Source organism: Squalius cephalus (genome assembly GCF_949319135.1).
Source record: "Squalius cephalus genome assembly, chromosome: 22".
Classification (NCBI taxonomy): Eukaryota; Metazoa; Chordata; class Actinopteri; order Cypriniformes; family Leuciscidae; genus Squalius; species Squalius cephalus.
In genome coordinates, this window is record NC_137143.1 from 22054637 (window position 1) to 22069124 (window position 14488).

At 35.9% G+C, this 14488-nt stretch overlaps 1 protein-coding gene across 2 annotated transcripts; it reads left to right on the top strand.

Annotated features, from left to right (window-relative positions):
• Positions 1-542: 542 nt before the first annotated feature.
• phf20a (PHD finger protein 20, a) lies at positions 543-13932 on the top strand. 2 transcript variants are annotated; one of them, XM_079858132.1, is made up of 17 exons: positions 543-663; positions 5466-5522; positions 5655-5826; positions 6888-6972; positions 7072-7148; positions 7245-7722; positions 8507-8563; positions 8649-8801; positions 8891-8941; positions 9027-9449; positions 9575-9673; positions 10063-10244; positions 10561-10660; positions 10844-11048; positions 11864-12236; positions 13246-13381; positions 13522-13932. In XM_079858132.1, the coding sequence occupies exons 3-17, from the start codon at positions 5773-5775 to the stop codon at positions 13662-13664; spliced, it is 2616 nt and encodes an 871-aa protein (XP_079714258.1). In that variant the 5' UTR covers positions 543-663; positions 5466-5522; positions 5655-5772; the 3' UTR covers positions 13665-13932. The 2 variants fall into 2 exon arrangements, with proteins under 2 accessions (XP_079714258.1, XP_079714259.1); XM_079858133.1 differs by having other exon boundaries at positions 547-663; positions 5466-5563.
• Positions 13933-14488: the final 556 nt, after the last annotated feature.

A 14488-nucleotide genomic window follows, 5' to 3' on the forward strand; every position in this document is an offset into this window, starting at 1 on the left:
ATGGATGTTGAGGAATAAGTATAATAAAGTTTCACAAAGATGTGATTTGTTTATTTATTTAATATTTTAGGGGTTTAAATAAAATTAGGCTCTATACATTATACCCATATAATGTTACATTATATAAATAGACTACTGTTCAAAAGTTTGGGGTTGGTAAGAATTTTTTGAGGTTTTTCAAATTAGTCTCTTACGCTTTACCAAGGCTACATTTATTTATTTATATTTTAATATTTAATTTACTCCTGTTACTCCTCCATTACCCCATTAGTGTCACATGATCCTTCGGAAATGATTCTATGTAAATCAGTTGTGCTGCATGATATTTTTGTGGGTTCCTGATAAAACAAACGTTCAAGATTCTCTGAATATTTATATATATATAAAAAAAACATTATAAATGTCCTTTTAAAAAAATCCTAATGAATGCAAACTTTTGAAGGGTTATGTATTAAAATAATGCCTGTGCTGTGTAAATCACAATAAAGCTCCCAGGCGTCTTTATATAGACGCGAAGTCGCTGACGCATGCGCAGTTCTGGTATTGTTCATACCGGTAGTCTGTGGAACACATTGGAAAATAGTAAGTGCGTCTCGCGCCCAACGTGGTTACAATAAAAGACGCGACGCGCCTTTGTATATAAAGAGACGGATATCGCTGCAGGTAACTGATATTTATAGCATTATACAATACTGTTTTCGCAATGGCAAGACTTTGCTCGAGTACGATATGTTTAAAAATGCTGTTTTAGAAAACTGAATCTGTAATTGCAGATTTTAGGTAACGCTAATGAAATGAAATAAATGTCGTAACGTGCATTGATAGATGCATGTTGTGATTTACAGCTTGTATTTGTGGGAGTGGCGATGTACTCGCCCATTACTATCCATGTCATTATTCTCGTGGAGGGTGTGGATCAGTCAGGAAGTTAACGTCTGCTTGTGTTTTCACTAAGATGAAAATGATCCTGTAGCATTTCAAATCGTCTTAAATGATGTCCCCTGTCTGCTTTTGGCTAAAGACAGGCAGGAATATGTATTCTGAGAATAATAAGTAGGCATGTAGTGTAGTATTGAAATATATGGAATCTCTATTGTTTCCATTGTCATTGTCAGGCACTTGGTGGCCCCCGATAAAATCACATTTAATCACTCTCACCTATATGACTTCTCAGGGCAAATAAGTTAATTAAGTGTGTTTTGTTATGGTTTATTTAGTAGTTTGGTAACATTTTGATAGATCTAATATCCTGTTCCTAACATTTTTATTAATAGAAACCGAATGTTGAATTTAAACTTAAACATAAAAGTTACATATAGAAATAAGAGTCTTAGTTAAGTAGGCTATTGATAATTAAGCTAAGTCTGTTGTTCGCGTTGTGTTTAGTGGCATGATGCCATGACCTGGATTCTGTGCACCTACACTGTTTCTAAGTCAAATGCTGTGTAGATGATCCAGGGAGTACTGGGAAAGATTTCGCTTTTCCCTTGATAGACCTATAAAAAGAAATGATGGAATATAATGGCTTTCAAAAGTCCAAACAATAAATCTTGTGATTTCATTTAAACTATTTTAATAATATTAATGGTAATGAAAACGTGTAGCATGAAAAATACAAATCTTTTGTTGACATTGGTTAACTACATTAGTTGATATGAACTAACATTGATAACTACTTCTAAAGTATTTATTATTAATCTTAGTTAAAGTTTATTTCAACATTTAAAAAAACATTATTAAAATCAAAAGTTGTATCTGAAAGATTTATATTACAAGGCAAATACTTACTTTGTTAAAAGTTTGTTTTTACAAAACAGTGCAATTTTGCCAGTAACCAGTGGCCTTGTTATGTGATTTTAGCAAGCTGTGACAATAAATACATAATTGTTAATAATTGTACATAATTGTTTTCCTGCCAAAATACAGTTGTTGTTATTATTATTAATTATTATTATTAGTAATATTATTAATGATACAGTTCAGACTTCAGAGTGTCAGCTAATGTTATAATTATATTTATCGGAAAAGGAAAAGGAAAAATTGAATCACTTTTACTATTTCATTAGGGTTCATTTCTCTCATGTTAGCTCTTAAATAGTCTACTTGAATGTATTAAGTAGGGCTGGACATTGACACAAATTTCACGCTTAGATTTTGATTCAATTCAATTTGATATCAATTAATTGTGGACTACCAGTTACAGTACATGGTAATATTTCCTCAAGGAAAAAAAAAAAAATCTCTCTCAACTAATGCTGTAAACTATACAGGGAATCCAGATGATGCATCACTATAATATTAAAGGTTAAAATTAACTGATTTGTAGGGCAGTGCACTTCTTCCTACATTTAAATTGTACAATAATAATGTTATAATAATACATTTTAATTACTTATGTTTCTACTCGGTTTAAAAAAAAATGCAAACACCTAAAGGCACAATATGTAATTTTTTTGCTTTAAAAATAGCAAAAATCACTATATCTATGTTATATATATTTTTTTAGTTGTGTACTTACATTATCCCGACTGTTTCCAAAAACGTTCAAACCAGGAGAAATTTTAATTTAATTCGAAGACACGGCACGTTTCTTTATTTCCGTTTTGTCGCAGTCTATGGCGTCATATCCGCGTTGTCTCTGGTTTCCGCTCGTACTGCCATGGTAACCAGAGCCAAAGAGTATAGAAGTACTTCTATACTCTTTGCCAGAGCTATGAACCAGAGCCCTCTGATAGTAACCAAAGCGACAGACGTGGACAATGTAGTTCGCAATGTGTATTTGCATGCTGTTGTTGTTTCGTTCAAACATTATGGACCATGGCAAGCAGACTTTGGATAAAAAATGAGAACTAAAACGAGAATCAATATCAGCGCGGTGTTTTCGAGATGCCTAGAGCTCCCATAGACAGTATATAAACGAGAGCTCCACGTCCGAGACTTCGACCGCTCCTACATGTAGGCTACTTTATTAAACAGGTGAGCACATTTATAGGGCCCTATAAAATCCGTTTTATTTTTTCCCAAATTCCGTTTTATTTTTTCCCAAATTCCGTTTTTTCCGTTTTAATTTTTGCAAATTCCGTTTTTTCCGTTTTAATTTTTGGGAATTCAGTTTTTTTTTTACCCTTTACTGTTATTTTAGTCGTAAAAAGAGTGTTTTTAATGTTAATGATTAAAATGTACACAAATAAAATAAGAATGACCCTAAATTTATTGAGGTAACAAACAAAATTCTCATTTTAAGAGGTGTTAAATGTGGTTTGGTTTGTTTACTTTAGTGAATGTATTAGGCTAACTAACATGAACCACGAGCAATACATTTGTTACTGTATTTATTAATCTTTGTTAATCTTAGTTAACCCTAACCCTGCATTTTTATTATGTTACTTCACACAGTGCATTAAGCTAACTAATGTTAACAAATACAACTTTTCATTTAAATAATGTAGGCTACTAAATGGTGAAATTAACATTAATAAAGATTAATAAATGCTGTAGAAGTGCAGTTTATTAATAGTTAATGTTAACTGATCTAGTTAACTAGAGTTTAATAAATGGAACCTTATTGTAAAGTGTTACCGATTTTGTTATACACCGAACCGATTCAGTGTTGGACAGATCAGTTGTTTTAACCATTCATTAAAGTGAATCGGTTCAAAGGAGTCATTAGTTCGCGAATCGGACGTATCATTAGCAGACTTGTACGCGTTGTGTGATTATCCCGGCAGTTAGGACATCGCACAAGATTTGTCAACACAGAAAACATTTCATCATTGGATAGGTTTTGTTTAGTTTATTGAAAGTGTTTTTTATGTCAGCTGAATGGGCGGAACGCTTTTCAGAGAAGAAGGCAAGGTAAAAAAGTATCTTTTTTTGCACAATTCACACCCAGCGGTAGCCTAATTCAGGAAAAAAAAATATCCGAATACTCCACGTGAAACTTCGTTCTTCCGATCTTTTACCATTGTGTCAATTCTCAATTGATTTAGATTAATAAGCGCGAGGGAGTGAGAGAGAGCAAGACAGTTTGAAGACGCGCGCGCGACCGGGCCTCTCTCTCTCTGCTCGTTCTTTCAGTAATATGCGATTTTCCTCAGACATACGTTTTTCTCCCACACAAAAACAGAATTTTATTCCAAATATCTAAAATTCCGCGAAATTCCGCGTTGACACTAGATTCCGCGTTAATTTGCCAATTCCGCGATTCCGTCCGCGATTCCGTGATCGCGGAAATTATAGGGCCCTACATTTACATAAAACTAATCAATGTTATATAGTTCAACAATGATAAAATGTTATAATATGATCTGTATGTTATTCTAATGTTGATCTAGCTTACTGCTAGTCTCATACAGACAAACTAACACATAAATTTCAACACATTGAAATGCAGTTTAGTGTGATAGTGTAATGTTAGACCAAGTGAAACAGCGCTGCGTTACCTCACAAGTTTAATTTGTCTAATAAACTGACCTGTGAGTAGTAATTCTGCATGTGTAGTTCGGTAGAATGAAATGTCCATATTCCTCTTATATCCGCGGGACTCGCGTCGCGTGTGGAGCTGATAGCTGTCTCTTAGCAATCCCGCCCTGCTTCATATCACAGTCATGATAAAAGCATCGATGTATTCAGTCATCCATAAACATGATTAGATCGGTCGGCTTGACGTTGACGACAAGATCCATAATTCTTAGCAAATGTTGCGTCATCAAACTACGCCTTTGTTATTGTAAGAGGTTAGCGACCCCTAGCGGTGAAAAAAATGACATACTGTACGTTTAAATGGTGGCTGTCATAAAAACATGGCGGATTTATTAAAAATACATTAAATATTGAAGAACAGGTTAAGTAAAAATACAATGAATATATGCAATATAGTGCATATATTTAGCAAAATGCTCCTATCTGGAGTTAATTTTCTAGCTGACTAACTAGTTTTGAATTGCTTTTCTGAGGTAAATGTAACTTTACGTGACATTGGGTAAGCGATTTGGCAAGTTGTACTGTAGGCCTATCTTTCAACATACCTTCTGATGTTCATTCATGTTTATTTCGTGCTGTAAATAGTAGTAAAGCGTAAATACATTCACGTGCCCTTAGCGCTGCAGCTTCGCTTGAATTAAGGTGCTACAGCGACACATAAAAGAGCGTCACGGTATTTATTGTTTGATTTCGGAATAAAAGTGACAAAATTTGAAAGCTGAGATTTTATTTATATCAGAAGTAACAGCACAAAGCTTATCGCGATTTATTGGATGGTAGGTACGCTGCTTTGTTCATTCATCAACAACATAGACTGAAAGATTGATAATAAATGGGATTTAAGAATCAATATCGGTTTTTCAAAATGAGGATCGACTAAATCGAGAAATCGATATTAACCCAGCCCTAGTATTGATTTGAGAATGATCTATGTGATGTAATCCTCACTGGGCGGTTACTAAAATGTGACACTTTCATATTAGGTATTTGCTGACGACATGAGCAATACACCTCCTAACAGACGAGGAATAACTTTTGAGGTGGGCGCTGCTCTTGAAGCACGGGACAGTCTGAAGAACTGGCAAGTGCCATTCTTTTAAAAACAGTCATTTTTGTAGCCTGTCCATCACTCCTTTTTATAGCAAGTTATCCGTATGTGATTTCGCTCCCAGGTATGCTGCCAACATTGAGAAGATTGACTACGAGGATGAGAAAGTCTTAATCCACTATCGCCAGTGGAGCCATCGCTATGATGAGTGGTTTGACTGGGCCAGTCCGTATCTGAGGCCCATGGAGAGGGTTCAGCTGAGGAGAGAGGGACGGCAGGAAGACAGCATTATCCCTGTGAGTCACAGACTGCTCCTCAAAAATCCCAGTATATGCAAGCTAATCTAGGATGAGCCTCACGTATAAATCTGTTCAGTGAGATATGAATGTGATGCTGCATCAGTCTTCTGATTATTACTGTGTGGATCACAAAAGCAAATCTTGCATCAACCAGTCTACACAAATATAATTTGTAAATAACTAATTGTTCATTCATTGGATATATTAAAAATGCAATTCATACATGCATGATACAATGGCTTGAGTACACATGCTATGGTGAACATGTTTTTAATTTCTGACTTAAAATGTTTGATATTTTTCATGTTTTTATTCAGGGTGATACAGCCTCATTAAAATAATTAAATGATTGAAAAGAAAACATTGTAAAGTACTTTGTCGTAATCTTTATTATTTTTTAATTAGAAAATTATATATAAACACTACCGTTTGAAAGTTTGGGGTCATAAGATTTTTCAATGTTTTTGAAAGAAGCTCATCAAGGCTGCATTTATTTGATTAAATAATAGAGTAAAATTGTGAAATAATATTACAATATATAACATTTCTAAGATATTTTAAAAAGCTGAATTTTCAGCATCATTACTCCAGTCTTCAGTGTCACACGATTTGCTGATTTGGTGCTCAAGAAACATTTCTTATTATTATCAATTTTGAAAACATTTATGCTGTTTCATATTTTGTAAAAACCATGGTTCTTTCAGGATTCTCTGATGAATCGAACATCCGAAAGAAAGCATTTATTTAAATTAGAGATCTATTGTAACATCATGTGTGTTTTTACTGTCACTTTTGATCAGTTTAATGTATCCTTGCTGAATAAAAGTGTTAAATTCTATCTTACAGACCTCAACCTTTTGAACATTAGTGTATATTTCTACACAACTTCAGTGCTTATTAATATGTGTTTATATTAGTTTTGTGTTGCAGCTAGCATGCAGAAAAGTCAAGGTCAATAAGTCTCTTAAAAATCAGATAATTTGACCCTAAATACTGATTGGTAAAACCACATTTAAAACCATTGTAAAATGCTGTTTTAATTCATACTTTTTTTGCAGGGATTTCATGTGAATGACAAAGTTCTTGCCAGTTGGTCTGATTGTCGATTTTATCCTGCTAAAGTCTTGGCCGTCAACAAAGATGGTAAGCTGTTGATGTAAATATTGCATGAAACAAATGTTATGTGAACAGATTCTTTTTCATGTTTCAAATGAGATTCAAATGTACAAAATGATCCTGCAGCATCCTACACTGTAAAGTTCTATGACGGTGTCATTCAAACAGTCAAAGGAATCCACGTGAAGCCCTTCACCAAAGAGGTTCATTTTGTATTTTTATCCTATTCATGTTGCGTTTCTATTTCAGCACCAATTTTGGCCTTTTCGTTTACTCATTCTCTCATTCTCTCCAATTAGTGTAGAAAGAAACTAACTGACAAAAATGGAGAGAAGCCAATGGTAAAAAAGACAGTAAAGGACAAGAAAATGCAGGAGAATGAAGCCAGCGGTGATAAACAGATTGACCGTGTTCCTGAGGAAGAGGAGGATGAGAACTCAGTCTTGGATGGAGAGGAAGGTGAAAAGAAGAAAAGCAATGGGAATGGGAAATGCATTGAAGTGCAAAATATAAGCATAAAGGAGGAAGATGCAGAGGGAGAGAGAGTCTTGGAGCAAATAGCGCAGCACAACTACAGTAAGTTATTTGAGGAGAGAGAAGACAAGACCAGCTTGAAAATGGAGGACTCTGTGGTGTTAGATTTGGGCTTGAACTTTAATGAGGGGGTGGTAAAGAGAAATGAGAATGAGGAAGCAGAAGTCCTGGAACGAAAAGAGGAGGAAATCAAAGGACAAGGTCTTCCTCATGACAGGAAGTCACGGAGGCAGCGAATAAGAAGTACGTACAAAGTTAAACTATTCAAAGTGATTTTCTTGACTGGATACAAGTGATTGATTTGTAGGTTGATTTCCCTGAAAAGTATAAACACTGCGGTTCTGTGGCGGTATCAATACAATGTTCTGTTTGTTTGCCCTACCCGGTAACAGTGGCTCAACCAATGGTGTTGAGTTTGGGGCGGGGCTATTTGTTTGACTGACCAATAGCAAGGGGAATATTTGGGAAACATGTTTGAAACGAACATTATTTGTTCAACTCCATGTGGTAGAGCTGCACAAGTAATCAAAATAAAATTTACACCACAAATATCAAATTGCAAAGGCTGTGATTTACTTAAATATATGCAAAGCACGACACCGTTTTTTTTAAAAACATGTGAGCAGTTTATGATCCAGTGTTTTCGTCCTCTCAGAGTGGCTTGATTTGCAGTAAATGCCGCTCCACACAAACTCATCTCTGCATCTGCTCTGGGTTTGGCTTGCTTATAATGTGTATTTGGGAACCAAACATGCGCCAACCATTTTCATCAAACTTATAATGAGAAGCATTTATAAACTGACTGTTTTCAACAAAAGAGATTTAAGGTGTCTGCAGTTTTCCACTGAAATAAAGACTCGATGGTTTAATGTTTGAACATGAAAAAAGGAAGACAGCCTTTTCTTAAATACTCAATTTTTATCAATCGCAAATGCAATTATCAGAAAAAATCAATTCATGCAGCTCTATTATTTGGTGAGGTTTCATTTATTCAAGTTTATTTAACATTTAAGTTTATTTTCTCTAGGGAAGAGGAGACTTTCAATGGCACGAAGGAGCTCCAAAAAAACCAAGACTGATTCAGGTTTGACTATTTGACTGTTATGTAAAACATTTGTTTACTAGTGCTATAATGGTAGATTTCCTCATCATTCATCTCTTTCCTCCAGAAAAAACTTTTCATAATGATTGCAAGCCCGTATGCGAATCCACCAATCAGAGAACTCAAGGAAAAGGATCAGACCCCTTATGTCTGACACAACCATCCAATGACACATCAGTACCTAAGGCTCAGTGCCAATCAGAAACCTTTAAGCCTACAGGTGAGATTCCATCCACCACATCTGTAAAACACATATTTACTCAAATAAGACCTGGTATCATGTTTTTTTTCGTTCTTTTTAAATTGTAGCAGTTAGAAAACAAGCCTTCCACAACCCCAACCGGTTCAGCAGAGAACCATGTGAGTAATGATCTCTACTAATTAATGAGAACAATCAGAATCATCTTGAATTAGTGACGATGAATGTAAATTGTACTTATCACAGTATACAGAGTCATCAGAAACCAACCGCCACCAGTGCTCTCGATCAACTTGGACCATAATCCATATAAATGCAGTGCTCCTGGCTGTATGAAGTCTTTCCGCAAAGCAAAACTCCTGCACTATCATATGAAATACTACCATGGAGATGATCGTCTGATGGAGCCAGACCCGATCCGGGCAATGGACAAACAGACCGCACTTAATAATCAGGCTGGCTCTAAGAAGAGGTGCGTTACATCACATGAGTGTGCGCAGGTGACCGCGAAGAGACGCTCTCTTGCGCCCCCTGTTGTCAGTGCACAGAATTACCAACGATGGCCTTCACTGAAGGACAAGACCAGGGACAAGACCAGAGACAATCAGCTAGACAGCAACATTCATAGATACTTCAACAAGGAAAGAGAGAGGAGATTTATGGAAATGGGTATGGCTGATGGATACAATTTATATTGTATTTCACAGAAAGGATTTGGGATTTTCAGTGTTATTTAATTGAAGGCTTTAATACATGACATGATCTAACTGAGCTTTGTTTTTTGCCTTTTGTAGAAGGTGTGAAAGAACGTGACAGGTCAAAAGAGAAACAGACTAGAGACTTCTTGCGTATAAAGTTGAAGGAAAAGAAAAAGATGAAAAAAAACACATCAGGTAAAGAAAAGCAGCATTTATTTACAGACAATGCAAACAATTCCTGAAGTGGTGATTTTTGAGTGATCGTAAATCATTATTTCTGTGCACAACAACTGTAATTGAACTAAAATATGTTCGTAACAGTAAATTATAATACAAGTAGAAATATTAATTATAGAAGTGTAAATTATGTTATATAATCTCATAACAATGTTATATTATCATGTCACATGCTATGCAAAATATCTTGCATTTAATAATTTAAGAAAAAAAACCCATTTTGCTCTGCTATTCATCCACTTCCTGTCAATTATATTTTCACTGTAAGTTTTCCTGTCCATCTTAATGTTTTGTAGAGTTTATAGAAGTTTTTACCTCATAATACAAGTTTTGTAATATGTTTCCAGATGAGGATAGCATTTCAGACTGGTCCTCTGACAGCTGTGGTTGGAGTGAAGATGAAATGGGGGCGGATCTGGATGTCATTGCCTCACCTCTCAGCTGTAGCTCTGTTGCCTCAACTACAGGAAGTCAGGAAACTGTCCGCTGTGTGTGTGAAGCGGAAGAGGAGAATGACTTCATGTTACAGGTACCCTACCATTCAAAATGTGGGGGTCAGTAAAGAAATTAGTACTTATATTCAGCAATGATGCATTAAATTGACCAAAGGTGATAGTAAAGACATTTCTATTGTTACAAAAGAGTTAATGATCACCAAATCAGCGTATTAGAATGATTTCTGAAGGATCATGTGACACCGAAGACTGGAGTAATGGCTGCTGAAAATATAGATTTGACATCACATGAATAAATTACATTTTAAAATAGAAATATTATGTTATAATAGAAGATTTAGCTTTAACATTTTCACTATTAACAATTTCACTATTTCTCTTGAACCTCAGTGTGAAGAATGTCTGTACTGGCAGCATGGAACCTGTATGGGCCTCCTGGAAGAGAACGTTCCAGAACGATACGCTTGCTTCATTTGCCGGGATTCTCCAGGTTTGGAAGTGATGCATGTTTTAGTGTTGATTTCTAAACAGAACTCTAATGTAGACCTCAGGATGAGTAGTAGTTTGACTCTGCATTTTGTCAATTCCCCTTTCTCCTGCTAGGGAATTAGGGAATTTTCTGCCGTTTTAAGTTAATTTGGTCTTACCAGTGCATTTGTTTGTGTGTATCCAGGGCAGACCAGAGGTCAGAGACAGAGCCTGCGGTACTGGTATGACAGGGACTGGCTTAGCACCGGCCATATGTATGGCCTCTCTTTCCTGGAGAACTACTCCCATCAGAACGGCAAGAAGATCGCAGCCACTCATCAGCTGTTAGGGGACGTTCAGCATGTGCTGGAAGTCCTCAATGGCCTGCAGCTCAAAATCAGCGTGCTACAGTAAGGCCACATTTACACTGCAGGTCTTGATGCCCACTTGTTGGCTATATCCATGTGACCCATATGCGATATCTTCATTTACACTATTCATTTGATGATAGCTAAGTCATTACACATTACACCCTTGTATCTAATGTTATATGCTAACACAATAACATATAATCACTTTTTCTAATTTGGCAATGGCTGAAATAATGTTTATATGCCAGCTAATGTCTGCAAAAACTTTCATTTACCTTACCTGTAACTGTAATTTTCTCACACTCCGGCTCTTGACAGTCCACTGGCGACGCGGCATCTTCCTCTCTGAAACTATCTAGTATTTCAGGTGGTCGGCAGCTAAAAAGCCTTCCATTTGTTTGTTGAATGGGAATGTAATATGGCTATTATCACTCTTGTTGTTGTGGTCTTTGACTACCTTGTACTTGCTTTTTAAGCTTGCTTTTTAAGCTTTTTTGCCTGCACTGTCCTTTCGCCCCAAAGACTCAAAATACTTAAAACTTCATCATGACTCCACTGGGTTGAGCCTTTGTCCTCCATTGCGCCATTGAAAAGAGTCATGTGATCTCAGTTTTTCTCCACCCGAGTTGACGTCATTCGCAAATGCACGTATCCAATTCATATCAGAATCCATGTGTATTTTTCCTGCTTGCATGTTTGCGGGTCATATCCGATCTGTGCCACATGGGAGGAAAAAATCTGAATTGGGTCACTTGTAAATGCGGCTTGTGATGCTGTTTTATCTCTGTTTTAATCAATAAGACTCATGCTGTTAGAAAAGCCACATGAAAAAAGTGTTTCACCCCTTTCTGCAGGAGCCAGACTCATCCAGACCTCAAGTTGTGGCGGGAGCCGTGGAAGCTGACTGAGAGATCCAGGATAAAAAGCATGGCTCTTCCAGACGCAAAAAACATTTCTTCATCAGCATCTTCAGAAGTCATTCTACATAAAGAGCCCTTCTCTTCATCCTTCCAGGACTACATTAGCAGTGAGCACTGCTACCAAAAGCCACAAACACTGTACCAAGTATTGGAGCCGAGGCTGGTGCTGAAGACACGGGTTGAGTCAGTGTTGGAAGATCGATCACACAACACAGAGAGAGTGCTGAAGAATGAACAACGCTATTATGGAGAGATCCAACCAGCACTACTGAAGACATCTAGTGCTCAGCTGTTCAACCACAGGATGGTGAGGGTCAAATGAGGTTAATATTATGTGATTAACACTGTCCAGTTCTGTGAAATATAATTATTACGGTCAAATGAAAAGGTCTGATCCTACAGTGAGCTGACATTTTTAAAGGAATAGTACATCTAAAAGTGAATTTTAATAGAATAGAAATGTTGAAGAATGGGCCATTCTTTCCATAATGAAAGTGAATGGGGATTTGTGCTGATAAAAAGCACAATAAAAGTATCAGTGGTCCAAAATTATAAGAGGTCCATCAATATTTAAAATACGTACTGAACATTAAACATCTGCATCTATTAAAATATGGCTAAAATATGGTCGTCATTTAGGATTTATTTTGAGTTTAACTATTCCTTTAATGATTTACAGCAAACTTAAAAAGTGTACTTCAAAATATGTACATTTGTTCAAAAGATTATTTTTTTTATAGAAATGAATACTTTCATTAAGGAATTCATACTTTTTCTACATTTAGCCAGGACCCAGTAAAGGGTTAGTTATAAAAGGTTTATATTTCTAATAAGTTTCGTTCTTTAAACTTTCCAGTCAACAAAGAATCCTGAAAAAAATGCATCATGGTTTCCACAAAAACATTAAGAAGCACAACTGTTTTCAACATTGATAATAATGATCATATTTTTTTGAGCACCAAATCAGCAATAATAGATGATTTATAAAGGACACTGAAGACTGGAATAATGGCTATTGCAATTTCAGCTTTGCATCACAGGAATAAATTACATTTTAATACATATATTTAATTCATATGTATCTAAAGTAGAAAGCAGTTATTTTACATTTTAATAATATTTCAAGATATTTCTGTATTTTTAATTTAATAAATGCAGCCCTATAGCCTAGAGACTTTGAAAAACAATAAAAAAAAATCTTACCAACCCCAAACTTTTGAACAGTAGTGTAGACTGACTGTTTTATATTGTTTGTGACTGAATGTTAATTACATTGAATGCTGCAATGTAAGTAACGAGTGAATATGACATTGTAGGATGCAGGAGAGGATGGAGGTGGGGTAAAGGGCGCTGCTCAGCCACAGCAGTGGAGGATCAACCTGCTGGAACACATCGAGACTTTACAAGAAGAGGTTACTCGCAGGATGGACTTCATCGAAAGGGAGCTTGATGGTGTGCCAGAGGGTTTCAGGGGGCTGGATTTATGTTTTGCAATTTTTCATTTGGTGATTTGTATAATGGGAATGTTTCATATACATTAAAGCTAATACATCAAAACACTAACTATTCATAAACATCGTTTCCTGTTTCAGTGCTTGAAAACTGGCTGGACTGCACGGGAGAGTTGGAGCCCCCAGAGCCATTGGACCGTCTGCCTGAACTCAAGCAAAGCATCAAACAGCTGCTGAATGAACTGGGAAAGGTGCAACAGATCGCTCTGATTTGTGCCACATGAGGGCGCCAGGGCAAATTTCACTATCATCACAGGACTACCTCAGTTTAATACATTCCTAAAGCGGGCCACGAAACCAAAGAGCCTAAAGAACATTAGACTGAGAACAATGTGAAACTATACAAGCTGTTTGTTACAGAATCTGTGATTCTGACTGTGGACTTGGAATTAGGATTGAATGTTACAAAACTTTATCAACCCACCTATCCCTTTACAGCAAATGTGATCCAGATCCTTTTCATCCTTTCTCTTTCACCGAAAGTAAATGTATAACAAAATACCTAAATGTATGTTTGGTTTATATATATATATATATAATTTTTTTTTAACTAAGTTAATCATGTTTAATCTAAAAACCAACTGGATAGTCAAAATAAGGATCAGTCCTGCAATGTTCAAAGGTTAGTAACCATTAACCTCTATTTAACAGGTTGGGTGTGAACTGTGAAACTGAAGTAAAATGTACACATTGAAACTATTGTTTATGTGCTCCGCTGTATTTAAAGGACCTTATGCTTAGAAAGTTCAAATGTTTTTTGAATATTGCATATTTATTTCTGAACAACTGTGAATTTCATAATTACTGCAATCCTCAGTAGTCAACTTTCTTTAAGATTTGTGCAGTAAATGTAGTCTGTGACATCACTTCATTATGGATTAGCCATAAAATGTTTAGGCCTGGTTTCACAGACAGGGCTTAGATTAAGCCAGGATTAGACCTTAGTTCAATAAGGACATTTAAGTAGCTTTTATAAACATGCATTAGAAAAAAGGAAGAAAAAAAAAACATTATTGGTGTGCATCTTGAGACAAAACAATGGCACTGA

What these genes read in the sequence shown, in the direction of transcription:
- phf20a (XM_079858133.1), top strand. Translation starts at nt 5,481, where the DNA reads ATGAGCAATACACCTCCTAACAGACGAGGAATAACTTTTGAGGTGGGC. An exon ending in CGGGACAGTCTGAAGAACTG is followed by an intron (nt 5,564 to 5,654) that starts GCAAGTGCCATT and finishes TTTCGCTCCCAG; the next exon opens with GTATGCTGCCAACATTGAGA. An exon ending in GATGAAAAAAAACACATCAG is followed by an intron (nt 9,674 to 10,062) that starts GTAAAGAAAAGC and finishes ATATGTTTCCAG; the next exon opens with ATGAGGATAGCATTTCAGAC.